The sequence below is a fragment of the Electrona antarctica genome, assembly GCF_951216825.1.
Source record: "Electrona antarctica genome assembly, chromosome: 1".
In the NCBI taxonomy this organism is placed as follows: domain Eukaryota; kingdom Metazoa; phylum Chordata; class Actinopteri; order Myctophiformes; family Myctophidae; genus Electrona; species Electrona antarctica.
In genome coordinates this window covers 7576861-7603816 of record NC_136806.1, presented here as the reverse complement: position 1 = coordinate 7603816, position 26956 = coordinate 7576861, and the positions used below count along the sequence as shown (strand labels likewise).

Below are 26956 nucleotides of genomic sequence, written 5' to 3'. Positions count from 1 at the left end.
CCAAAATGATATCCAACTATATACTTCACCTGGCCCCCAGTCACTTCATCCAAGAACTGGGCCCACCGCCCGACCCTGCAGTCTGTACCCAGACTAACATATTACCATTTTAGGGTACTATAATTTAAATTGTGTCATTGTAATGCATTTCCACATTGTATTTTCGCATTCCAATGTTTGTTGACATGGTGCGTTTGAAAAATAAAATGTAAGACTAGGCTACAAAAGGTCAAACTAAAAACCTGCCAGTGATGCTGACCCCTCCCATTCATCCAATCAGGCCTCAGTGAAACACATATAGGCCCCGCCCACTGACACTATTTAAATAGGTTGGAGTCCAAAGCAGAGCATTTCCTGATTCCTCCAAGTTCATCATCTCTCAGCTCACCAAGCAGCAGCAACACCTGCACTGCACTCTCTTCTGAAAACCAACTAAAGGTGATTGATTACCGTGTCCTGCCTTCTGAAACATATGCATTATTCCACATGTCTGTATTATAAGTGACTTTTGGCTTGTAGTTTTGTTAAGTTTGCTGGTAAATATTGTTTTTTTTTGGCTTGTATTTTAAAGTGCATTGGCTTTGCTTAGTCAGGCTGTATTCTTCTCTGGGTTATACTTTTAAAATGTATTTGCACATCTGGGCCTTTTACTAAAATGTAGGCTTAGTTGCTTATTTGGGCTTGCTTCTAAACAAGTATTTGCTTGTTTGAGCCTTTTACTAAAGATTAGTTTCATAAAATGTAGTTTTATTTGCACTTCTTCCAAATGTTTAAACCAGTGGTTCTCAAACATTTCCGTGTCTAATCAGTGGGAGTGGAAACGCCAAATGGGTGCATGTGTAATCATGGCACTATGCTGCTCCTGGTCCCAGTCCCCCTGATTACACAAAGGACCTGCAGGCCTTGTGAGCTTGTACATCTGCAATTTTCAAATATCCAATGCATATAGGTTTAAGTGATGCTTGCATGTTTTCATAGACCTAGTTGCCAAGTTCGTATTTCAACTGCTTGGCCTATAGCTTCCTTGCCTCCTAATAATTATTGTGTTTGCGAAACTATAACCGTATATTTAGTAATTGAGTTTTAAACGTTTTATGTAATGCACATTCACAGGGTTCATAAAGCAATGTGAACGTTTTGTGTTTCTCTTTAGACAAAACATGTCGAGGGACAACGACGAGGGAAAGCTGTTCATTGGAGGGCTGAGCTATGACACAAATGATCAGTCGTTGGAGGAAGCCTTCACCAAATTTGGAAGAATTTGTGATGGTAAAAAAACTACTTTCAAGCCATATGAACAACCACGTTCATTCACATGGTCTAATTTATCTTTTTTTTAATCCGTTTCATTCTCTACAGTTGTTGTCGTTTTAGACAGAGAAACAGGCAGTTCTCGTGGATTTGGCTTCGTGAAGTTCGAAAACCCAAGCCATGCAAAGGAAGCGCAGGAACGAATGAATGGCCAGGTGAGTTGATGACATATTGCTACAGATGCTGGTAGCCATTCTGAAAGGCACCTTATGCTCTCCTGGTGGCACAACACGACTGACCGCTTGTCTTTTCAGAGTCTGGATGGCAGGACGATCCGTGTGGACGACGCTGGGAATGGCCGTTCCGGAGGTGGAGGAGGAGGTGGAGGAAGAAGGGGGGGAGGAGGAGGATATGGAGGTGGCGGCTATGGTGGCGGAAGTGGTAGAGATGGGGTTTTACCCTGGATTCTTTAATTAAGCTTTCCTATTTCTGGCACATATAATTGATCGATGGCATGTTGTTGAATGTATTCTCTCTTGTATTTGCGTAGGAGGTGGTGGCGGAGGATACGGAGGTGACAGGAGCTCCGGCGAGAGGCGTGGTGGTTATGACCGTGGTGGAGACCGTTGGTGAAGATGACTGACTTGGGCTTTTATGTATACCTATTGCATTTTTGGAAATTCTTTACTAATAAACATTTGTTTTACTTGATGATATTTGTATTTCTTCCATCTACACAATTCGTGAATGAATACTGTTTCTGTGCAGTCAAGTCGGTGGGATTGGATGCACTGTCATCCTGATTTGGGGTGCCATGTCATATTGCTGGTGTTGGGCTGTTATCAAGTCAACACAGCCATCTATCAGGATATTTTAGAGCACTTTGTGCTTCTGTATCTTTACTAGCTTTATGGAGATGCTGATTTCTGTTTCCAGAAGAGTATTTACTCATGCCTATAGCGTTCAAGTAAGTAGCCCTCGCCAAGTAGAGTACATTATTGACTTTTCAGGTGGTTGTCATGTCTGTGTTTTAAATCGTTTGTTCATGTGCTGTAATCAAGATTGCAACTAAAAGGTATTAAATATGGCACTTTTATGGACCTGTAGGGCACAAGACTGCACCACACCACACCATCCTGGCTAATAAGCCAGACCGAATCAGCCGTTGGCAAAAATAAATTGCCTGCCGGCGACAGTGTGTGATATATAGTCCGGCAGCCGAGGTGGACGGGTGGGAAATTTGGTATAGTCTGTCTTATTGGCCTAAAGTATTGTCTATAAACATTTATGAATCCACTTGCTGACCGGCTGTCGGTATTGGCCAATCTTTTTTTTTTTTTTATAGGGGTTTCTTGTGACCCTACCATGGCAGGCAAAACATAATTTGCTTTAAGAGTAGCATGTGACATGTCAAACTAGGGGGTTTTCATCTCAGCTCTTTGGGCTAAAAACGGCCATAGATGTCAAGACAAAATGTGATGGTCAGCACATTGTGGGCACATTTGGGCAAGTGGCAATGGCTGCTTTTAGCCCAAGGAGTGTATTTTGTGCAAAACTAATGCTTGGAATGGATTCAGAATCATTTGACATGTGACATGCTACTTAAAGCAAAAGGAAGGTTTGACATTATTTCCTGCCATAGGATGTTAATGGTAGGGTCACAAGAAACCCCTATAAAAAAATGCCCAATCACATCCAGTCAGCAAGTGTATTCATTAATGTATGTAATATAGACAATATTTTAGGCCAATGGAGCATCGCAATCCCGCCCCCTGTCATAACGACGCCAGGCCCAGGAAATGAATCCCAATGCATTTTTCCCATAGACATGTCAAAGTATTTATTTAAAGACGGTTACGCCGCGGACAAAGCCAACTCCAGTCGTGACAAATCATGACGAACACTATTTTGGACCAAACAATTACAAAGAAGAAAAACAACGTGTTGTAACCTGCCGTTTTTTTCCTACTTTCTAATTCTTTGTTTGGCCCAAAACATTGTGTTTGTCATGATTTGTCACGACAAGAGTTGGCTTTGTCCGCGTCTTTAAATAAATACTTTCTGAAAAGTCTGAGGAAAATGAACGGAGAATCATTTCCTGGGCCCTGGTAAGGGGTGGGACTGGGCCTTGGTAGGGGGCGGGACTGCGACGCTCTATAAAGACTATATACCAAATTTACCCCCCGGCCACCTCGGCTGCTGGACTATTGTGACATACTGTATCATCGTGTCTAGGAGTGCAACGGTACATCATGGCTGGGGAATCATGTACCATCAAGCCAGCTATGGCCCTGGGTCACATGGCTGGGGAATCATGTACCATCAAGCCAGCTATGGCCCTGGGTCACATGGCCCTGGGTCACATGGCTCGAGAGCTATGGGAGCCCCGCAGGGTCAAGCGGTGATATTCTAAAGATATGGGGGATGCAGGCTGAGGAAGAATGAAATATAGCAAACTAGAAAAAGTGCCCTTCTGGGCACAGGTCTCCACCAGGAGGATAGGTGTGTGTGATGTTTGGAAAAATGTTTAGGAGTAATATAAACATGTTTATTTGCGTTTTGTGTGTGTGTGTGTGTGTGTGTGTGTGTGTGTGTGTGTGTGTGTGTGTGTGTGTGTGTGTGTGTGACACGACTTGGCCTGTTGTAGCGCCACCATGAGGCTGATTTGAAAACTGTCAAGTGGCATTTCTTCCTCAGCCTAGTAGTGGGAATAGGCATGCACAGTTTCACCGCAATCGGACGCTGCATTGAGGAGTTGTGGCGATTTGTACAAAACGGGTACAAAACGGGCTACTCCTGAAAACTTTAGAAGCCAATCGTAGCCAATCAGGATGGATAATTATGAGAAATCAAACAAATCACATGATCACATGACTATGGAGAGCATGTGTACCGATTTGCGTGAAATCTGGATAAAATCTGAAGGAGTAATATTAGAAAATGTGTTTTACATATGTCGGCCTCCTGGTGGCGCTATAAAGAGCAGATGTGAAAAATTCCAGGCAAAGGATTTTCCTTGGCCTCTAGGGAGTGTGCATACATGGTTTTACACAGATCGGTGCAGTTATAGGTAAAAACACAAATCGGCCAGTTATAGCGCCACCATGAGGCTGAGTTGAAAATATTCAAGTGGCATTTCTTCCTCGGCCTAGTGGGAATGTGCATGCAAAATTTCACGGAAATCACACGATGTGTTCATGATTTGCAGCATTTTGTTTGAAACGGAGCACTCCTGCGAACTTTGGAAGCCAATCGTAGCCAATCAGGATAGAGTCTGAAAAATCTGAAAGACCCGTTTCGTTGAATGGCTCTAGAGAGACTGTGTACCAATTTGCGTAATGTTTGGACAAAATCTGTAGGTGTACTGTCAAAACATTTGTTTTGCACAAAGCGGTCTCCTGGTGGCGCTATAACAGGCCAATGTGAAAACTTTGGAGCAGAGGTTCAGCTCTGGCATCCAGGGAGTGTGTGTGCAGAGTATGGCTGCGATCAAGCCAACGGTGCCAGAGATTAGCTGTTCACAGACGGACACACGGACGGACGGACGGACACACGGACGGACACACGGACGGACGGACGGAGTGCAAAACATACTCTCTCCCCATGCCTTCGGCCTGGTGGAGACAACTAGCATATGGTTTTCATTTGATCTGCACTATAGGCATGTCATGGTGTCCCCTGAGAGTGCTTGTTTCACAAGCTTATTGAAGGGTTCCAAGAGGGTTAGTAGTGACAGGGAAAATCAATCAATTCAATGAATCAATAGTTTACGTGCATCACGGTGCATGCATGCAGAAGTAGCCAAAATGATATCCAACTATATACTTCACCTGGCCCCCAGTCACTTCATCCAAGAACTGGGCCCACCGCCCGACCCTGCAGTCTGTACCCAGACTAACATATTACCATTTTAGGGTACTATAATTTAAAATTGTGTCATTGTAATGCATTTCCACATTGTACTTTCGCATTCCAATGTATGTTGACATGGTGCGTTTGAAAAATAAAATGTAAGACTTTAGACTAGGCTACAAAAGGGTCAAACTAAAAACCTGCCAGTGATGCTGACCCCTCCCATTCATCCAATCAGGCCTCAGTGAAACACATACAGGCCCCGCCCACTGACACTATTTAAATAGGTTCCAGTCCAAAGCAGAGCATTTCCTGATTCCTCCAAGTTCATCATCTCTCAGCTCACCAAGCAGCAGCAACACCTTATCACTGCACTCTCTTCTGAAAACCAACTAAAGGTGATTGATTACCGTGTCCTGCCTTCTGAAACGTATGCATTATTCCACATGTCTGCTTATTATAGGCCTAAGTGACTTTTGGCTTGTAGTTTTGTTAAGTTGCTGGTAAATATGGCTTGTATTTTAAAGTGCATGGGCTTTGCTAAGTCAGGCTGTATTCTTCTCTGGGTTATACTTTTAAAATGTATTTGCACATCTGGGCCTTTTACTAAAATGTAGGCCTAGTTGCTTATTTGAGCTTGCTTCTAAACAAGCATTTGCTTGTTTGAGCCTTTTACTAAAGATTAGTTGCTTAAAATTTAGTTTTATTTGCACTCCAAATGTTTAAACCAGTGTTTCTCAAACATTTCCGTGTCTAATCAGTGGGAGTGGAAACGGCAAATGGGTGCATGTGTAATCATGGCACTATGCTGCTCCTGGTCCCAGTCCCACTGATTACACAAAGGACCTGCAGGCCTTGTCGGCTTGTACATCTGCAATTTTCAAATATCCAATGCATATAGGTTTAAGTGATGCTTGCATGTTTTCATAGACCTAGTTGCCGAGTTCGTATTTCAACTGCTTGGCCTATAGCTTCCTTGCCTCGTTATAATAATTGTTTGTGAAACTATAACCGTATATTTAGTAATTGAGTTTTAAACGTTTTATGTAATGCACATTCACAGGGTTCATAAAGCAATGTGAACGTTTTGTGTTTCTCTTTAGACAAAACATGTCGAGGGACAACGACGAGGGAAAGCTGTTCATTGGAGGGCTGAGCTATGACACAGATGATCAGTCGTTGGAGGAAGCCTTCACCAAATTTGGAAGAATTTGTGACGGTAAAAAACTACTTTCAAGCCATATGAACAACCACTTTCATTCACATGGTCTAATTTATCTTTTTTTTTTTATCCGTTTCATTCTCTACAGTTGTTGTCGTCAAAGACAGAGAAACAGGCAGGTCTCGTGGATTTGGCTTCGTGAAGTTCGAAAACCCAAGCCATGCAAAGGAAGCGATGGAACGAATGAATGGCCAGGTGAGTTGATGACTTATTGCCACAGATGCTGGTAGCCATTCTGAAAGGCACCTTATGCTCTCCTGGTGGCACAACACGACTGACCGGTTGTCTTTTCAGACTCTGGATGGCAGGACGATCCGTGTGGACGACGCTGGCCGTTCTGGAGGTGGAGGAGGAGGAGGAGGTGGAGGAAGAAGGGGGGGATATTCAGGCGGAGGTGGAGGAGGAGGCGACGGATATGGAGGAAGCAGCTATGGTGGTGGAAGAGGTAGAGATGGGGTTTTACCCTGAATTCTTGAATTAAGCTTTCCTATCTCTGGCACATTTAATTGATCGATGGCATGTTGTTTAATGTATTCTCTCTTGTATTTGCGCAGGAGGTGGTGGTGGTGGTGGATCATACGGCGGTGACAGGAGCTACGGCGAGAGGAGCGGAGGTGGTGGAGACCGTTGGTGAAAATGACTGACTTGGGCTTTTATATGTATACCTATCGCATTTTTGGAAATTCTTTACTAATAAACATTTCTTTTACTTTATGATATTTGTATTTCTTCCATCTACACAATTCATGATTAAATTGTGAATGAATACTGTTTCTGTGCAGTCAAGTCAGTGGGATTGGATGCAATGTCATCCTGATTTGGGGTGCCATGTCATATTGCTGGTGTTGGGCTGTTATCAAGTCAACACAGCCATCTATCAGGATATTTTAGAGCACTTTGTGCTTCTGTATCTTTACTAGCTTTATGGAGATGCTGATTTCTGTTTCCAGAAGAGTATTTACTCGTGCCTTGGCGTTCAAAAGTACATTATTGACATACTTTTCAGGTTGTCATGTCTGTGTTTTAAATCGTTTGTTCATGTGCTATAATCAAGATTGCAACTAAAAGGTATTAAATATGGCAGTGTTTTATGGAACTGTAGGGCAAAAGACTGCAACACACCACACTCAAGCTGTAGTGTTGTACTAATGACTTTATAAAAATCACACCCGTGTGAACTGAGTGGTGCAAGGTCTTATATAGCCTGATCAGCTGTAGTCACTGACGTAATGTCTCATTCCGGCCAATCACAATGCACCATGCTCATTTTTTGGTACGAACACAGACACACAGACACGCATGTAAACTAACAAAGCCAGTTGTAGGAGTGGTTTACACCACTCAAAAATGTACAGTACAGAGATTCTGAACTTGGAACTCCACACACACACACTGCTGGGACCTAACTCATCTTCATTTTGAGAGGAGCCACTGATGGACATGTTTAAAATGTACAAACGCTTCCTACAGCATGGCAAACTGCTGTCCTCGCTCATAGTTGCGAACGCAGTGAGCATTTACTATGAGACCCAGCAGATCATGTCTGTCTGTCTGTGTGTGTCTTTCACGCTGTAACACCACCCGCCCACCACCAGAGGGCACACACACACATGCACGCACACACACACACACACACACACAAACGCACGCACTCACACACACACACACAAAACTTAACTTAAAAAAAACTTAACTTAAAAGAAAAACTTAAAGGAAAAACTTTAAAAGGAAAAACTTAAAAAAACCCTTAAAAAATTACGCAATTTATTCTAATTGTTTTTGCAATTTACGAGCTGCGTTCGCTTCCCGCGTTCGCGCGTCTTACTTGTTCTATATTCCAGGACTATGAATGATGGTCTTTGTTGTTCTCCCCCTCGCTCCCTGTGCCTTACCCCTTATCTTGATTTGGTAAAGCATCTTGCAGAGTTCAACAGTGGAACAATGCCTCCTCTCCTCCACAGGGTAGAGCTGTGGAGGTCAATGTCCGAATGAAGGTGAAACAAATCATTGCATGTGTTGATGGAAGCTCAGACTTACTTGTTCTGTTAAGCTAAGAAAAAACTAAAGCCTCATCCATCAATTTAAAAGTGCTGCACGTTCCATGCATAGGATGTGCTCAAGGTTCAACATGTCTTCTAATGTCCCGTTACTGTATCGGATATACATACAGTTGGGTGCCAACGATATTGTCCCTTATCATTTGACCCATTTAGGCCTGACCTCAAAATTTAAAAAAAATCCTTCTAAATCCTCCAGTTTTCTGAAATAAATATTTTCAAGATTTTTCAAAAATAGCAGACCTACAAGCTCGTAGCGCGCCACTCGGTGGCGCGCTATGAGCTTGTAGATCTGCTATTTTTCAATAGCTAAATTATAACATGTTTAAAACACAAAGGGGTTCCCGCCCAAAATGGGTTAACTGTCCTTTTGCGCAGATCACGCAAACCTCAGCAAAAAGAAAAGGACAATATCGATGGCCTCCAACTGTAACATGAGATCACAACACTGGTATCGGCTAACACAGAAATTGAGGTATCGGGATGAAAGTGTTTTAGCGGTCTAGGCTTAGATTAGACATTGAAACAACGTTGTTTCAACGTCTATATCTATGTAGACCTTGATGGGGTCAAAAAACCCTAGTTTCAGTTTTGGTGGCGGGTAGCAAAGCCTTCATCCAATCAGGATGAGAGGGGCCTTCCTCCAATCATGTGTGGGGGCGGGCCTTGGTGTACATGCTGTTGCACTTCCCCCCACTGTAGAGCGTGTGCATGTGCGGTGATATTCTAAAGATATGGGGGATGCAGGCTGAGGAAGAATGAAATATAGCAAACTAGCATATGGTTTTCATTTCATCTGCACTATAGGCATGTCATGGTGTCCCCTGAGAGTGCTTGTTTCACAAGCTTATTGAAGGGTTCCAAGAGGGTTAGTAGTGACAGGGAAAATCAATCCATCAATTAATAAATCATTCAATTAATCAATAGCTTACGTGCATGCATGCAGAAGTACCCAAAATGGTATCCAGCTATAACTCTGCTTCACCTGTCCGGACGTCCCCCAGTCACTTCATCCAAGAACTGGGCCCGACACTGCAGTCTGTACCCAGATTAAGATATTACCTATTAATTTATTACCATTTTAGGGCTACTATAATTAAAAAAAGGTTATCTTTGAAAAACAAAGAAAGGTCCCGCACACTGTCAGACACTTGGCCAAGATGTTGCTCGATTAGACCTTCATCAGGACTGTCAGGACAGACACAGTCCGAAATGTCGACCTAATAAAGTGTCTGACAGTGTGTGGGACCTTTTCTTTGTTTTTCAAAGATACCCTTTTTAATATAGGGGAGAACGGGGTAAGATGAACCACTTTTTGCTTAAGTTGTCCTGGAAGCAAGGCAAAATGAGATGGCAGTAAAATCTAATGATCTACCCATATTTCAAGATGTCTCCTATCAATTGAAATGATGAGTAAGCATCTATGACAAAGGGCCATGGAAATATGACCTTTTTCAAAAAAGTGGTCATGTGGCTCAATTTGCCCCAGGTAAGGGGTAAGTTGATCCAAGTCGAGGGGCAAGTCGAACCACATGATATTTTAATGTTAAAAGCTTAAACTTGAACAGTTAATGTATTCACTTATCAATAATAATATAATAACAGTTTTCCCTTTTGCAAATAGTCTTATTTATTTGTTTATTTATTATTTAAACAAAATAAGACAATTAAATAAAGTTAGATATTCAGAACCTTATATTTGCAATATTGTTAATACAATATTGCAAACTTCTCTTAAATGAGTATGTACATGCAAATTAAAGGTCATTCAGTATAATTTGAGTAGCAAAGACTTAATATAAATATGAATAGTGATTCCCATTGACTCAATTTACCCCCGGACATTGGCTCATCTTACCCATAGCCACCATTTTAGAAAACAATGACTAGAATAAGCTACTTCAGACAATTTAATTGCTAAATGATTCACATGGTTCTATCCATTGGCAAATCATCAACGTGTATGATATTACATTTTAGAACTAGGTACATTGTGCTTTGTATAACAGTCATTTTACATGATGTGTCGAAATTTTACTTTACCGACAAAAAACTGTTTTTTGTGTAAAAGAATGTTTTCTACTTTCCCCATGTGCTTCCCAACTTCACAGCCAGGTGTAAATTATGGATGCTTACTAGATTTAAGGTCACATGGCAACACAGGTTTCTAGTTTTCTAGATAAAGGGGGTGGTTCAACTTAAACGCTGGCTCATCTTACCCCGTTCTCCCCTATGCTCTATTCCCCTACGCACCTGTCACTAGCCTTCTGAGGTGTTTGTCAGCCTTTTGTTATAAAGATTAGCTATAATTTAAAATTGTGACATTGTAATATATTTCCACATTGTATTTTCGCATTCCAATGTATGTTGACATGGTGCGTTTGGAAAATAAAATGTAAGACTAGGCTACTCCATGTTATTTTTTTTGGGGTTAAACTAAAAACCTGCCAGTGATGCTGACCCCTCCCATTCATCCAATCAGGCCTCAGTGAAACACATACAGGCCCCGCCCACTGACACTATTTAAATAGGTTGCAGTCCAAAGCAGAGCATTTCCTGATTCCTCCAAGTTCATCATCTCTCAGCTCACCAAGCAGCAGCAACACCTTATCACTGCACTTCTGAAAACCAACTAAAGGTGATTGATTACCGTGCCTTCTGAAACGTATGCATTATTCCACATGTCTGCTTATTATAGGCTTACGTGACTTTTGGTTTGTAGTTTTGTTAAGTTGCTGGTAAATATGGCTTGTATTTTAAAAGTGCATCAGCTTTGCTTACAATTTACAATTTACAATTTAGGCATTTAGCAGACGCTCTTAATCCAGAGCGATTTACATTAAGCAAGAACAAAAAGCATGGGAATACAGCACATATGTAAAATGCATTTATCGCGAAACATGCGTAAGCTAAGAACGTGACTAGAACATATCTATATAATGACACTATACATATAAACTATAACTAGAACATATCTATATAATGAAACTATACATATATGCTATACTATGCTGTACATATATACTATGAAGTGCTATGACTACATACAATGCACTTATTGTGCTGTCTACATGACATGCTATAAGTCTGTTTCAAATGCTATATAAGTCTAAGAAGTGCTGTCTAAGGGGGGTAGGGTAAGTGCTATGGGCCATGATGGAGTCTGAAAAGGTGGGTTTTCAGACTACGGCGGAAGATCGGGAGTGATGCTGCAGTTCTGATTGCAACGGGAAGTGCTTAGTCGGGTTGTATTCTTCTTTGGGGTTACTTTAAAAATGTATTTTCACATTTCGGCCTTTTTCTAAAGTGTAGGCCTGGTTGCTTATTTGGGCTTGTTATTTGCTTGTTTGAGCCTTTTACTAAAGATTAGTTTCATAAAATGTAGTTTTATTTGCACTTCTTCCAAATGTTTAAACCAGTGGTTCTCAAACATTTCCGTGTCTAATCAGTGGGAGTGGAAACGGCAACTGGGTGTGTGTGTGTGTAATCATGGCACTATGCTGCTCCTGGTCCCAGTCACACTGATTACACAAAGGACCTGCAGGCCTTGTGAGCTTGTACATCTGCAATTTTCAAATGTCCAATGCATATAGGTTTAAAGTGATTTTCATAAACCTAGTTGAGTTTGTGTTTCAACTGCTTGGCCAATAGCTCCTTGCCTCCTAATAATTATTGTATTTGCCAAACCATAACATTATATTTAGTATAATTGAGTTTTAAACGCTTTATGTAATGTGACAGTTTTGTTTCTCTTTAGACAAAACATGTCGAGGGACAACGACGAGGGAAAGGTGTTCATTGACGGGCTGAGCCGTGACACGGATGATCAGTCGTTGGAGGACGCCTTCACCAAATTTGGAAGAATTTGTAACGGTAAAACGACTTTCAATCCATATGAACAACTACATTCATTCAAATGGTGTAATTTATATATTTTTTTTATCCGTTTCATTGTCTGCAGCTGTTGTCGGCGTAGGCAGCTGTCGTGGATTTGGCTACGTGCAGTTTGAAAACCCAAGCCATGCAAAGGAAGCGCAGGAACGAATGAATGGACAGGTGAGTTGATGACATATTGCTACAGATGCTGGTAGCCATTCTGAAAGGCACCTTATGCTCTCCTGGTGGCACAACACGACTGACCGGTTGTCTTTTCAGAGTCTGGATGGCAGGACGATCCGTGTGGCCTGCAACGCTGAGAATTGGCCTTCTTGGTTCTTCTACCCAGCGCCTCCGAGATTAGGGTGGTGCTGCTGGTCCTGCTGAGGTGGGGGTTTTACGGCCTCTTCCTGTTGTGAGACAGGCCATTATGACTCCTTCTCACAGGAGAAGTCAACTCAGCTAGAACATGCAAATATTGAAGTAACCAATCTTTAATTCCTCTTCAATTGTTTAAATGTGTTCTAATAACCTATTATATATTGGGTTGGTAAAAAGTCTAAATGATAAATACCTGTAATAGTCTAAACAGTTTAATCTAGGCAGAAGTAGCAGTTGGGCACATTACAGGGACTGTAATGGGAGCTGGCTGCTGTGGCCAGAGAAAGGCAGGAAGGTCAGTGGCTTCTGATTGGCTGAAAGTGTTAGCAGGGAGGTGTGACTTTGGTCAGGGCTTGCATTGACTATTCTGTGTAGCTTAATATGCAGTCAGATTCACCAATACCAACGAACGTGATACATGTAGTTAGGCAGACGCCAGCGGTATGTATTATATGCTATATATATATAATTGTGCATTATTCATAACTGATGTGATATGATGATTAGATTGTAACCAAGTGTTCTTGTGTTTTGTCCCGATTTATTAATGACGTCTAATTCATGATTGTAGATTTAAAACCACTTAATGTGCCACACATAATTACACTTAATGTGTGATTGAACTAAGTCATCAAGGAAGCTAAGCTTTACCAAGATCTGGGACGGTTTAGAGTGTTCAAATGATAGCTAGAATTCCTACCGACAGAGCAGGATAGAACTATAGGACAGAGCTCCAGGGTACTGAGATCATCTTGTGTTGGGGGAAGTGTGAACAGACGGTGTGACTGTATGATTGTAAGTGTTTATGATTAATATGAATTAATAATATCAAATATAAGCTATTATTCGAACATTTAGTTCACCCTGTGCGTGTTAGTCTCTATACTCTGCCTACTGCATGGGCTGGTCGGAGCCCCGGCACAACATCGCCAAATAACCGAACGGGTAGAGATGGGGTTTTACCCTGAATTCTTGAATTAAGCTTTCCTATCTCTGGCACATTTAATTGATCGATGGCATGTTGTTGAATGTATTCTCTCTTGAATTTGAGTAGGAGGTGACGGAGGATACTGGAGGTGACAGGAGCTCTGGCGAGAGGAGCGGAGGTGGTGGTTATGACCGTGGAGGAGACCGTTGGTGAAGATGACTGACTTGGGCTTTTATATATGTATACCTATCGCATTTTTAGAAATTTTACTAATTTTACTTTACTAATAAACATTTGTTTTACTTGATGATATTTGTATTTCTTCCATCTACACCATTCATGATTAAATTGTGAATGAATACTGTTTCTGTGCAGTCAAGTCGGTGGGATTGGATGCACTGTCCTCCTGATTTGGCGTGCCATGTCATATTGCTGGTGTTGGGCTGTTATCAAGTCAACACAGCCATCTATCAGGATATTTTAGAGCACTTTGTGCTTCTGTATCTTTACTCGCTTTATGGAGATGCTGAGTATTTACTCATGCCTATAGCGTTCAAAAGTAGCCCTCGCCAAGTAAGAGTACATTATTGACATACTTTTCAGGTGGATGTCATGTCTGTGTTTTAAATCGTTTGTTCATGTGCTGTAATCAAGATTGCAACTAAAAGGTATTAAATATGGCACTGTTTTATGGACCTGTAGGGCACAAGACTGCACCACACCACTATCCTGGCTAATAAGCCAGACCGACTCGGCCGGCGACAGTGTTGTGTGATATTAGTCTGGCTTATTAGCCAGGCTACCACACCACACCACACTCAAGCTGTAGTGTTGTACTAATGACTTTGTAAAAATGTACAGTGCCTTCATAAATGTAAAGATTCTGAACTTGGAACTCCACACACACACTGCTGGGACCTAATCTTCATTTTGAGAGAAGCCACTGATGGACCTGTTTAAAATGTACAAACGCTTCCTACAGCATGGCAAACTGCTGTCCTCGCTCATAGTTCTATATTCCAGGACTATGAATGATTTTCTCTTTCTCTCCCTGTGCCTTACCCCCTTAGCTTGATTTGGTAAAGCATCTTGCAGAGTTCAACACAGTGGAACAATGCCTCTCCTCCACAAGGTGGAGCTGTGGAGGTGAAACAAATCATTGCATGTGTTGATGGAAGCTCAGACTTTTCATGTTAGGTTAAGCTAAGAAGAAACTAAATCACTATTGATTAAAACTCCAAAGACGGGGTCATCGTGAGTACATGCTGGACAGTTTTGTGAGTGACCCTTCCTCACATTCTTGTTCCTGAAGGTCAATTTGTACAAGCTCAACGTGTTGGGTTGTGACGCGTCGTGTGCTTGTAGATCTGTGCAGATCTAACACATTGCACGTGTTGCAATGTTTACAGTGTATTAGCACGAGTGCTAGTGACTGTTCACATGTCCACAGGACAAAAGTATATATCCAATGATATTTAAATATCATCAAAATCACACCCATAACAAAAGAGCAAACCTATCATTCAGGTCAGAAACTTGATTAAATACAGCTCCAATGACGGGTTCATTGTGAGTACAAGCTGGACCGTTTTGTGAGACACACTTCCTCACACTTGCGGGGTGTGACGTGTTGTGTGCTTGTAGATCTATCTCTGGTTCTCAATGTGCGGTCCAGGGACTACCAAGAGTCCTTCGTGGGCGTTCTAGGAGGTCCCCAGCAAACTGAGGAAGAGTTTAACAACTTTAAACCTACTTAACCCTAGAACACTAAACCTGGGTGATTTTCACTTATTTTCATAATGTTCTTGCTGATGTCTGAGGTGGGTGGGTGCTTGCTTGGGTTGGGTAGCTTGTTTCATGATGCTCAGTGACATCATAGAAGGTAGGTTTGTTTCCCTGCCCACATCCCTGTTTTTCTTTGTTTTTGAGTGGTGCAAACCGTGCAAACCACTCCAACAACTGGCTTTGTACCCGTGTACCCGTGTTAGTTCGTACCAAAAAAACGAGCATGGTTGCTATGGTTAGTGTGTGACGTCACTGACATAGGTGATCAGACTATATAAGACCCTGCACCACTCAGTTCACACTATTTCACTGTACCACGCCTATGATAGGGCCCCCTGGGAGCGAGGGCAGTGTCTTGAATGTACAGGGTTTGATGAGGGCCTAGGTATAGGGCCGGGCCTTAGTTTTTGGGCCTGTTGAGAACTCTATAGTTTTCGCCGGCTGCCGGGCGTGGCTCCACTAATAACTTTGGGGCAGGGCCGTCTAGAGTTTGATAGTCAAAAGGGAGACATCGAAGAGGAATGATGGATGGGGAAGGATCAACACGTCAAAACAGGTCAGCTCCATATATAGTCCGGCAGCCGAGGTTGGCGGGTGGGAAATTTGGTATAGTCTTTTTTTATTGGCCTAAAATATTGTCTATATATATACATACATTCATGAATCCAATCTTTTTTATAGGGGTTTCTTGTTACCCTACCATGGCAGGCAAAAAATAATTTGCTTTAAGTAGCATGTGACATGTCAAACTAGGGGGTTTTCATGATTCTGAATCCATTCCAAGCATTAGTTTTGCACAAAATACACTCTTTGGGCTAAAAACGGCCATAGATGTCATGACAAATGTGATGAGGTCAGCACATTTTGGGCACATTTGGGCAAGTGGCAATGGCTGCTTTTAGCCCAAGGAGTGTATTTTGTGCAAAACTAATGCTTGGAATGGATTCAGAATCATTTGACACGTGACATGCTACTTAAAGCAAAAGGAAAGTTTGACATTTTTGCCTGCCATAGGATGTTAATGGTAGGGTCACAAGAAACCACTATAAAAAAATTGCCCAATAATCACAGCTAGTCAGCAAGTGGATTCATTAATGTATGTAATATAGAAAACTTATTGTAGGCCAATAAAGACTATATACCAAATTTACCCCCGACTATTGTGACATACCCACTGAGCATTTTTGTAGTCTAATAGACGTCTAAAAAAATGGTCTAAAAGCTGGGGTGAAAATAGTCTAAAAATGAAAGTTTTTTAGCAGTCTAGGCTAAAAAAAACGTCGTTTCAACGTCTATATATAGACGGTCTACATTTAGACCTTGATTATCCTGGCTAATCAAGGTCTAAATGTAGACCGTCTATATAGACATGGAAACAACGTTGTTTCAACGTCTAATCTAAGCCTAGACTGCTAAAAAACTTTCATTTTTAGACTATTTTCACCCCATTTAGATGTCTAAAAGCCGAAGATTGCTCAGTGGGTACTGTATCATCGTGTATAGGAGTGCAATGGTACATCATGGCTGGGGAATCATGTACCATCAAGCCAGCTATGGCCCTGGGTCACATGGCTGGGGAATCATGTACCATCAAGCCAGCTATGGCCCTGGGTCACATGGCTGGGGAATCATGTACCATCAAGCCAGCTGTGGCCCTGGGTCACATGGCTGGGGAATCATGTACCATCAAGCCAGCTATGGCCCTGGGTCACATGGCTGGGGAATCATGTACCATCAAGCCAGCTATGGCCCTGGGTCACATGGCTGGGGAATCATGTACCATCAAGCCAGCTATGGCCCTGGGTCACATGGCTGGGGAATCATGTACCATCAAGCCAGCTGTGGCCCTGGGTCACATGGCTGGGGAATCATGTACCATCAAGCCAGCTGTGGCCCTGGGTCACATGGCTGGGGAATCATGTACCATCAAGCCAGCTATGGCCCTGGGTCACATGGCTGGGGAATCATGTACCATCAAGCCAGCTATGGCCCTGGGTCACATGGCTGGGGAATCATGTACCATCAAGCCAGCTATGGCCCTGGGTCACATGGCTGGGGAATCATGTACCATCAAGCCAGCTATGGCCCTGGGTCACATGGCTGGGGAATCATGTACCATCAAGCCAGCTATGGCCCTGGGTCACATGGCTCGAGAGCTATGTGAGCCCCGCAGGGTCAAGCGGTGATATTCTAAAGATAAGGGGGATGCAGGCTGAGGAAGAATGAAATATAGCAAACTAGCATATGGTTTTCATTTGATCTGCACTATAGGCATGTCATGGTGTCCCCTGAGAGTGCTTGTTTCACAAGCTTATTGAAGGGTTCCAAGAGGGTTAGTAGTGAAAAATCAATCCATCAATTAATAAATCATTCAATTAATCAATAGCTTACGTGCATGCATGCAGAAGTACCCAAAATGGTATCCAGCTATAACTCTGCTTCACCTGTCCGGACGTCCCCCAGTCACTTCATCCAAGAACTGGGCCCGACCCTGCAGTCTGTACCCAGATTAAGATATTACCTATTCACTTATTACCATGTTAGGGTACTGTAATTAAAAAAAGGGTATCTTTGAAAAACAAAGAAAGGTCCACTGTCAGACACTTGGCCAAGATGTTGCTCGATTAGACCTTCATCAGGACTGTCAGGACAGACACAGTCCAAAACGTCGACCTAATAAAGTGTCTGACAGTGTGTGGGACCTTTTCTTTGTTTTTCAAAGATACCCTTTTTAATATAGGGGAGAACGGGGTAAGATTAACCACTTTTTGCTTAAGTTGTCCTGGAAGCAAGGCAAAATGAGATGGCAGTAAAATCTAATGATCTACCCATATTTCAGGATGTCTCCTGTCAATTGAAATGATGAGTAAGCATCTATGACAAAGGGCCATGGAAATATGACCTTTTTTTAAAAAGTGGTCATGTGGCTCAATTTGCCCCAGGTAAGGGGTAAGTTGATCCAAGTCGAGGGGCAAGTCGAACCACATGATATTTTAATGTTAAAAGCTTAAACTTGAACAGTTAAAGGTATATTCAGTGATTTTACTTAATTCAAATATCACTTATTTTGCTCTGGATAATCCTCCCTACTATAGAGTGTGCTGACCATATAAGGAGTTCCTCCCTGTCCCCAGTGAGCCCCTGGGGTCAAAAAACCCTAGTTTCAGTTTTGGTGGCGGGTGGCAAAGCCTTCATCCAATCAGGATGAGAGGGGCCTTCCTCCAATCATGATCGACTGGGGGCGGGCCTTAGTGAACATGCTGTTGGCCTGTTGCACCCCCCACTGTAGCTCCTTTAATGTATTCACTTATCAATAATAATATAATAACAGTTTTCCCTTTTGCAAATAGTCTTATTTATTTGTTTATTTATTATTTAGACAATATTAAGACAATTAAATAAAGTTTGTTATTCAGAACCTTATATTTGCAATATTGTTCATACAATATTGCAAACTTCTCTTAAATGAGTATGTACATGCAAATTAAAGGTCATTCAGTATAATTTGAGTAGCAAAGACTTAATAAAAAAATATGAATAGTGATTCCCATTGACTCAATTTACCCCCGGACATTGGCTCATCTTACCCATAGCCACCATTTTAGAAAACAATGACTAGAATAAGCTACTTCAGACAATTTAATTGCTAAATGATTCACATGGTTCTATCCATTGGCAAATCATCAACGTGTATGATATTACATTTTAGACCTAGGTACATTGTGCTTTGTATAACAGTCATTTTACATGATGTGTCGAAATTTTACTTTACCGACAAAAAACTGTTTTTTGTGTAAAAGAATGTTTTCTACTTTCCCCATGTGCTTCCCAACTTCACAGCCAGGTGTAAATTATGGATGCTTACTAGATTTAAGGTCACATGGCAACACAGGTTTCTAGTTTTCTAGATAAAGGGGGTGGTTCAACTTAAACGCTGGCTCATCTTACCCCGTTCTCCCCTATGCTCTATTCCCCTACGCACCTGTCACTAGCCTTCTGAGGTGTTTGTCAGCCTTTTGTTATAAAGATTAGCTATAATTTAAAATTGTGACATTGTAATATATTTCCACATTGTATTTTCGCATTCCAATGTATGTTGACATGGTGCGTTTGGAAAATAAAATGTAAGACTAGGCTACTCCATGTTATTTTTTTTGGGGTTAAACTAAAAACCTGCCAGTGATGCTGACCCCTCCCATTCATCCAATCAGGCCTCAGTGAAACACATACAGGCCCCGCCCACTGACACTATTTAAATAGGTTGCAGTCCAAAGCAGAGCATTTCCTGATTCCTCCAAGTTCATCATCTCTCAGCTCACCAAGCAGCAGCAACACCTTATCACTGCACTTCTGAAAACCAACTAAAGGTGATTGATTACCGTGCCTTCTGAAACGTATGCATTATTCCACATGTCTGCTTATTATAGGCTTACGTGACTTTTGGTTTGTAGTTTTGTTAAGTTGCTGGTAAATATGGCTTGTATTTTAAAAGTGCGTCAGCTTTGCTTACAATTTACAATTTACAATTTAGGCATTTAGCAGACGCTCTTAATCCAGAGCGATTTACATTAAGCAAGAACAAAAAGCATGGGAATACATCACGTATGTAAAATGCATTTATCGCGAAACATGCGTAAGCTAAGAACGTGACTAGAACATATCTATATAATGACACTATACATATAAACTATAACTAGAACATATCTATATAATGACACTATACATATAAACTATACATATATGCTGTACATATATACTATGAAGTGCTATGACTACATACAATGCACTTATTGTGCTGTCTACATGACATGCTATAAGTCTGTTTCAAATGCTATATAAGTCTAAGAAGTGCTGTCTAAGGGGGGTAGGGTAAGTGCTATGGGCCATGATGGCGTCTGAAAAGGTGGGTTTTCAGACTACGGCGGAAGATCGGGAGTGATGCTGCAGTTCTGATTGCAACGGGAAGTGCTTAGTCGGGTTGTATTCTTCTTTGGGGTTACTTTAAAAATGTATTTTCACATTTCGGCCTTTTTCTAAAGTGTAGGTCTGGTTGCTTATTGGGCTTGTTATTTGCTTGTTTGAGCCTTTTACTAAAGATTAGTTTTATTTGCACTTCTTCCAAATGTTTAAACCAGTGGTTCTCAAACATTTCCGTGTCTAATCAGTGGGAGTGGAAACGGCAACTGTTTGTAATCATGGCACTATGCTGCTCCTGGTCCCAGTCCCACTGATTACACAAAGGACCTGCAGGCCTTGTGAGCTTGTACATCTGCAATTTTCAAATGTCCAATGCATATAGGTTTAAAGTGATTTTCATAAACCTAGTTGAGTTTGTATTTCAACTGCTTGGCCAATAGCTCCTTGCCTCCTAATAATTATTGTATTTGCCAAACCATAACATTATATTTAGTATAATTGAGTTTTAAATGCTTTATGTAATGTGACAGTTTTGTTTCTCTTTAGACAAAACATGGAAACAGGGAAAAACATGGAACAGGGAAAGCTGTTCATTGACGGGCTGAGCCGTGACACGAATATCGATACCGATCAGTCGTTGGAGGACGCCTTCACCAAATTTGGAAGAATTTGTGACAGTAAAACGACTTTCAATCCATATGAACAACTACATTCATTCAAATGGTGTAATTTCTTTTTAATCCGTTTCATTGCCTGCAGTTTTTGTCGGCGTAGGCGATTGTCTTGGATTTGGTTGGGTTAGGTTCGAAAACCCAAGCCATGCAAAGGAAGCGCTGGAACGAATGAATGGACAGGTGATTTGATGACATATTGCTACAGATGCTGGTAGCCATTCTGAAAGGCACCTTATGCTCTCCTGGTGGCACAACACGACTGACCGGTTGTCTTTTCAGAGTCTGGATGGCAGGACGATCCGTGTGGCCTGGGACGCTGGGAATTGGCCGCCTTGGTTCTTCTGAAGTTGGTGAGAAAATGTATTTGGATCATGGGGTCTAGATATATTTCCATACTAGAGGGAATTACTGCTAGCTTGTGAGGTACAAAGTGCCTCCGAGGTCATAAATACCAAGCCATTGCTTGCTAGGCTGAGGTGGGGGTTTTACGGCCTCTTCCTGTTGTGAGACAGGCCATTATGACTCCTTCTCACAGGAGAAGTCAACTCAGCTAGAACATGCAAATATTGAAGTAACCAATATTTAATTCCTCTTCAATTGTTTAAATGTGTTCTAATAACCTATTATATATTGGGTTGGTAAAAAGTCTAAATGATAAATACCTGTAATAGTCTAAACAGTTTAATCTAGGCAGAAGTAGCAGTTGGGCACATTACAGGGACTGTAATGGGAGCTGGCTGCTGTGGCCAGAGAAAGGCAGGAAGGTCAGTGGTTTCTGATTGGCTGAAAGTGTTAGCAGGGAGGTGTGACTTCAGTCAGGGCTTGCATTGACTATTCTGTGTAGCTTAATATGGATTCAGATTCACCAATACCAACGAACGTGATACATGTAGTTAGGCAGACGCCAGCGGTATGTATTATATGCTATATATATATAATTGTGCATTATTCATAACTGATGTGATATGATGTTTAGATTGTAACCAAGTGTTCTTGTGTTTCTTTTGTCCCGATCATTTATTAATGACGTTTAATTCATGATTGTAGATTTAAAGCCACTTAATGTGCCACACATAATTACACTTAATGTGTGATTGAACTAAGTTATCAAGGAAGCTAAGCTTTACCAAGATCTGGGACGGTTTAGTGTGTTCAAATGATAGCTAGAATTCCTACCGACAGAGCAGGATAGAACTACAGACCAATAGGACAGAGCTCCAGGGTACTGAGATCATCTTGTGTTGGAAGTGTGAACAGAACTTATGATTAATATGAATTAATAAAAACCCTATAAAATGCACGTTTGAGTTCATCAAATATAAGCTATTATTCGAACATTTAGTTCACCCTGTGCGTGTTAGTCTCTATACTCTGCCTACTGCATGGGCTGGTCGGAGCCCCGGCACAACATCGCCAAATAACCGAACAGGTAGAGATGGGGTTTTACCCTGAATTCTTGAATTAAGCTTTCCTATCTCTGGCACATTTAATTGATCGATGGCATGTTGTTGAATGTATTCTCTCTTGTATTTGAGTAGGAGGTGACGGAGGATACTGGAGGTGACAGGAGCTCTGGCGAGAGGAGCGGAGGTGGTGGTTATGACCGTGGAGGAGACCGTTGGTGAAGATGACTGACTTGGGCTTTTATATATGTATACCTATCGCATTTTTAGAAATTTTACTAATTTTACTTTACTAATAAACATTTGTTTTACTTGATGATATTTGTATTTCTTCCATCTACACCATTCATGATTAAATTGTGAATGAATACTGTTTCTGTGCAGTCAAGTCGGTGGGATTGGATGCACTGTCCTCCTGATTTGGAGTGCCATGTCATATTGCTGGTGTTGGGCTGTTATCAAGTCAACACAGCCATCTATCAGGATATTTTAGAGCACTTTGTGCTTCTGTATCTTTACTCGCTTTATGGAGATGCTGAGTATTTACTCATGCCTATAGTGTTCAGAAGTAGCCCTCGCCAAGTAAGAGTACATTATTGACATACTTTTCAGGTGGATGTCATGTCTGTGTTTTAAATCGTTTGTTCATGTGCTGTAATCAAGATTGCAACTAAAAGGTATTAAATATGGCACTGTTTTATGGACCTGTAGGGCACAAGACTGCACCACACCACTATCCTGGCTAATAAGCCAGACCGACTCGGCCGGCGACAGTGTTGTGTGATATTAGTCTGGCTTATTAGCCAGGCTACCACACCACACCACACTCAAGCTGTAGTGTTGTACTAATGACTTTGTAAAAATGTACAGTGCCTTCATAAATGTAAAGATTCTGAACTTGGAACTCCACACACACACACTGCTGGGACCTAATCTTCATTTTGAGAGAAGCCACTGATGGACCTGTTTAAAATGTACAAACACTTCCTACAGCATGGCAAACTGCTGTCCTCGCTCATAGTTCTATATTCCAGGACTATGAATGATTTTCTCTTTCTCTCCCTGTGCCTTACCCCCTTAGCTTGATTTGGTAAAGCATCTTGCAGAGTTCAACACAGTGGAACAATGCCTCTCCTCCACAGGGTGGAGCTGTGGAGGTGAAACAAATCATTGCATGTGTTGATGGAAGCTCAGACTTTTCATGTTAGGTTAAGCTAAGAAGAAACTAAATCACTATTGATTAAAACTCCAAAGACGGTCATCGTGAGTACATGCTGGACAGTTTTGTGAGTGACCCTTCCTCACATTCTTGTTCCTGAAGGTCAATTGTACAAGCTCAACGTGTTGGGTTGTGACGCGTCGTGTGCTTCGTGTGCACGTGTTGCAATGTTTACAGAGTATTAGCACGAGTGCTAGTTACTGTTCACATGTCCACAGGACAAAAGTATATATCCAATGATATTTAAATATCATCAAAATCACACCCATAACAAAAGAGCAAACCTATCATTCAGGTCAGAAACTTGATTAAATACAGCTCCAATGACGGGTTCATTGTGAGTACAAGCTGGACCGTTTTGTGAGACACACTTCCTCACACTTGTCGTCACACCCCGGTGTGACGTGTCGTGTGCTTGTAGATCTATCTCTGGTTCTCAATGTGCGGTCCAGGGACTACCAAGAGTCCTTCGTGGGCGTTCTAGGAGGTCCCCAGCAAACTGAGGAAGAGTTTAACAACTTTAAACCTACTTAACCCTAGAACACTAAACCTGGGTGATTTTCACTTATTTTCATAATGTTCTTGCTGATGTCTGAGGTGGGTGGGTGCTTGCTTGGGTTGGGTAGCTTGTTTCATGATGCTCAGTGACATCATAGAAGGTAGGTTTGTTTCCCTGCCCACATCCCTGTTTTTCTTTGTTTTTGAGTGGTGCAAACCGTGCAAACCACTCCAACAACTGGCTTTGTACCCGTGTACCCGTGTTAGTTCGTACCAAAAAAACGAGCATGGTTGCTATGGTTAGTGTGTGACGTCACTGACATAGGTGATCAGACTATATAAGACCCTGCACCACTCAGTTCACACTATTTCACTGTACCACGCCTATGATAGGGCCCCCTGGGAGCGAGGGCAGTGTCTTGAATGTACAGGGTTTGATGAGGGCCTAGGTATAGGGCCGGGCCTTAGTTTTTGGGCCTGTTGAGAACTCTATAGTTTTCGCCGGCTGCCGGGCGTGGCTCCACTAATAACTTTGGGGCAGGGCCGTCTAGAGTTTGATAGTCAAAAGGGAGACATCGAAGAGGAATGATGGATGGGGAAGGATCAACACGTCAAAGCAGGTCAGCTCCATATATAGTCCGGCAGCCGAGGTGGACGGGTGGGAAATTTGGTATAGTCTTTTTTTTTTGGGCTAAAAACGGCCATAGATGTCATGACAAATGTGATGAGGTCAGCACATTTTGGGAACATTTGGGCAAGTGGCAATGGCTGCTTTTAGCCCAAGGAGTGTATTTTGTGCAAAACTAATGCTTGGAATGGATTCAGAATCATTTGACATGTGATTTTTTCCTGCCATAGGATGTTAATGGTAGGGTCACAAGAAACCACTATAAAAAATTGCCCAATAATCACAGCCAGTCAGCAAGTGGATTCATTAATGTATGTAATATAGAAAACTTATTGTAGGCCAATAAAGACTATATACCAAATTTACCCCCGACTATTGTGACATACCCACTGAGCATTTTTGCAGTCTAATAGACGTCTAAAAAAATGGTCTAAAAGCTGGGGTGAAAATAGTCTAAAAATGAAAGTTTCAACGTCTATATATAGACGGTCTACATTTAGACCTTGATTATCCTGGCTAATCAAGGTATTAACTTATTACCATTTTTAGGGTACTATAATTAAAAAAGGGTATCTTTGAAAAACAAAGAAAGGTCCCGCACACTGTCAGACACTTGGCCAAAATGTTGCTCTTTATTAGGCCGACGTTTCGGTCTATTAGACCTTCATCAGGACTGTCTATTAGACCTTCATCAGGACTGTCTATTAGACCTTCATCAGGACGGTCTATTAGGCCTGCTTTACACTGGCAGCCAAATCTAGCCTGAATCTAGCCTGAATCAGATCTGTGTCACTTCAAGATAGAAATCCGATTTGCTTGAATAAGTCTAAATGCAGACAGGTCACATGGAATCCGATTTTTTCAAATGTGACTTGAGTCACATCCAGAGGTGGTTTCAAATCCGATTTATATCCGATCTGAGTTGATCTGGCTCAGTCTGAATACGACGACCACATGAAGTGACCTGAGTCAAACTGTCCAAACGTCACCCGCAGCGCGACCCGAGCGCTACTGACGTGACTTCATTACAGAGCGCGAGTAGTATTTTAATTTGTATTAAACAAAAGACAGAGAAAAACAACCAAACGAGAGCAAAAGAAAACAAGCGACAGGACAGAAAAGAGAGGAAAACAATATTGCAACACACGTTTGTTTTATAGGAATAATGTCTCTTCATTTATTATGTCAGCAGACTCAGCACTATACGGCGGAGCCGTAGTGTACCAAAGTCGGAAGTCCTGACGTCACTTGCTCATCCCCTAGTCCAGGGTCACAGAAGTTTCATTTTGAATACTCTCATATAAGCATTGTGGTTCAAAAATAAATAAACTATCAAAGAATATTGTCGGGGAGGTGTCTCTGTATCGTTACAACAGTCAGTCACTCATATTTGATAAAGTATAAAAGTATAAAAAACTAGAAAAAGTGCCCTTCTGGGCACAGGTCTCCACCAGGAGGATAGGACTGTGTGAGATGTTTGGCAAAATGTTTAGGAGTAATATAAACATGTTTGCCTTTGATGGCAATTGGATGACTTGAGGCATTTTGTTCCAAAAATGTGTTTTGCAAAAATCAACCTGTTGGTGGCGCTATAACAGGCCAATGTGAAAATGGTGGGATATATTCCTCAGCCTAGTAAGAAAATGTGTGAAAGATTTCACGTAAATTGCATGCTGCGTTCATGATTTGAGGCTTTTGTTCAAAACGGGGCAATCTTGCAAACTGTGAAAGCCAATTATAGCCAATTAGGATGGAATATGAAATATCGGACAGATCCGACTTTAGCACATGACCATAGAGATATTGTGTAACGATTTGTGAAATTTTTGGACAGAATCTGGAGGAGTAATATAAAAAAATGTGTTTTACAAAAGTCGGCCTCCTGGTGGCGCTATAAAAGGCAGATGCGGAAAATGCAGGTCAAAGGGTTGTCCTTGGCCTCTAGGGAGTGTGTATGCAACGTTTCACGCAGATCGGTGCAGTTTTAGGTAAAAAATGTGAAAAGCTGCCTCATGGTGGCGCTATAACAGGCCGTTCTGGAAAATGCGGGGCAGAGGTTCATCGTTGGCATCCAGGGAGTGTGTGTGCAAAGTTTGGCATCGACCGGGTTAACGGTGCCGGAGATTAGCTGGTAACAGACGGACGGAAGGAAGGAAGGACGGACGGACACACACACGGACGGAGTGCAAAACATACTCTCTCCCCATGCCTTCGGCCTGGTGGAGACAACAACTCGGTTACCACGGTAACCAAAGCAGATATGTC

General features: G+C 41.8%; 3 protein-coding genes and 1 long non-coding RNA gene across 9 annotated transcripts; all 4 read left to right on the top strand.

The window, feature by feature from the left end:
- Window positions 1-320: 320 nt before the first annotated feature.
- Window positions 321-1962, top strand: LOC306921704 (cold-inducible RNA-binding protein B-like). Its single transcript, XM_079498966.1, has 5 exons — window positions 321-438; window positions 1154-1269; window positions 1360-1466; window positions 1566-1692; window positions 1802-1962. Exons 2-5 carry the CDS (start codon window positions 1161-1163, stop codon window positions 1882-1884), a joined length of 426 nt encoding a protein of 141 aa, XP_079355092.1. The 5' UTR covers window positions 321-438; window positions 1154-1160; the 3' UTR covers window positions 1885-1962.
- A 3405-nt stretch (window positions 1963-5367) lies between these two features.
- Window positions 5368-7039, top strand: LOC306921690 (cold-inducible RNA-binding protein B-like). 3 transcript variants are annotated; one of them, XM_079498936.1, is made up of 5 exons: window positions 5368-5501; window positions 6207-6322; window positions 6414-6520; window positions 6620-6770; window positions 6883-7039. In XM_079498936.1, exons 2-5 carry the CDS (start codon window positions 6214-6216, stop codon window positions 6957-6959), a joined length of 444 nt encoding a protein of 147 aa, XP_079355062.1. In that variant the 5' UTR covers window positions 5368-5501; window positions 6207-6213; the 3' UTR covers window positions 6960-7039. The 3 variants fall into 3 exon arrangements, with proteins under 3 accessions (XP_079355062.1, XP_079355060.1, XP_079355061.1); XM_079498934.1 differs by having other exon boundaries at window positions 6880-7039; XM_079498935.1 differs by having other exon boundaries at window positions 5423-5533; window positions 6880-7039.
- A 3895-nt stretch (window positions 7040-10934) lies between these two features.
- LOC306921848 (cold-inducible RNA-binding protein B-like) lies at window positions 10935-13874 on the top strand. Of its 3 annotated transcripts, none has more exons than XR_013789844.1 (5): window positions 10935-11020; window positions 12140-12255; window positions 12344-12438; window positions 12538-12741; window positions 13694-13874. XR_013789844.1 is itself a non-coding variant. In XM_079499149.1 (5 exons), the coding sequence occupies exons 2-4, from the start codon at window positions 12147-12149 to the stop codon at window positions 12643-12645; spliced, it is 312 nt and encodes a 103-aa protein (XP_079355275.1). In that variant the 5' UTR covers window positions 10935-11020; window positions 12140-12146; the 3' UTR covers window position 12646; window positions 13694-13874. The 3 variants fall into 3 exon arrangements, 1 of the variants encoding a protein (XP_079355275.1); XM_079499149.1 differs by having other exon boundaries at window positions 12538-12646; XR_013789845.1 differs by having other exon boundaries at window positions 10946-11020; window positions 12124-12255.
- Window positions 13875-19618: 5744 nt separating this feature from the next.
- Window positions 19619-22662, top strand: LOC306921903. Of its 2 annotated transcripts, none has more exons than XR_013789856.1 (5): window positions 19619-19719; window positions 20816-20946; window positions 21029-21123; window positions 21223-21293; window positions 22482-22662. It is a non-coding gene; the product is annotated as an uncharacterized lncRNA (long non-coding RNA). The 2 variants fall into 2 exon arrangements; XR_013789857.1 differs by having other exon boundaries at window positions 19640-19719; window positions 20800-20946.
- The last annotated feature ends 4294 nt before the right edge of the window (window positions 22663-26956 follow it).

Bases quoted from the DNA above. Each gene is read 5' to 3' on its own strand.
- LOC306921704 (XM_079498966.1), top strand. From the start codon at position 1,161: ATGTCGAGGGACAACGACGAGGGAAAGCTGTTCATTGGAGGGCTGAGC. The intron at 1,467-1,565 runs GTGAGTTGATGA...TTGTCTTTTCAG, and splicing joins AGGAACGAATGAATGGCCAG to AGTCTGGATGGCAGGACGAT. The intron at 1,693-1,801 runs GTAGAGATGGGG...GTATTTGCGTAG, and splicing joins CGGCTATGGTGGCGGAAGTG to GAGGTGGTGGCGGAGGATAC.
- LOC306921848 (XM_079499149.1), top strand. From the start codon at position 12,147: ATGTCGAGGGACAACGACGAGGGAAAGGTGTTCATTGACGGGCTGAGC. The intron at 12,256-12,343 runs GTAAAACGACTT...CATTGTCTGCAG, and splicing joins ATTTGGAAGAATTTGTAACG to CTGTTGTCGGCGTAGGCAGC. The intron at 12,439-12,537 runs GTGAGTTGATGA...TTGTCTTTTCAG, and splicing joins AGGAACGAATGAATGGACAG to AGTCTGGATGGCAGGACGAT.
- LOC306921690 (XM_079498934.1), top strand. From the start codon at position 6,214: ATGTCGAGGGACAACGACGAGGGAAAGCTGTTCATTGGAGGGCTGAGC. The intron at 6,323-6,413 runs GTAAAAAACTAC...CATTCTCTACAG, and splicing joins ATTTGGAAGAATTTGTGACG to TTGTTGTCGTCAAAGACAGA. The intron at 6,771-6,879 runs GTAGAGATGGGG...GTATTTGCGCAG, and splicing joins CAGCTATGGTGGTGGAAGAG to GAGGTGGTGGTGGTGGTGGA.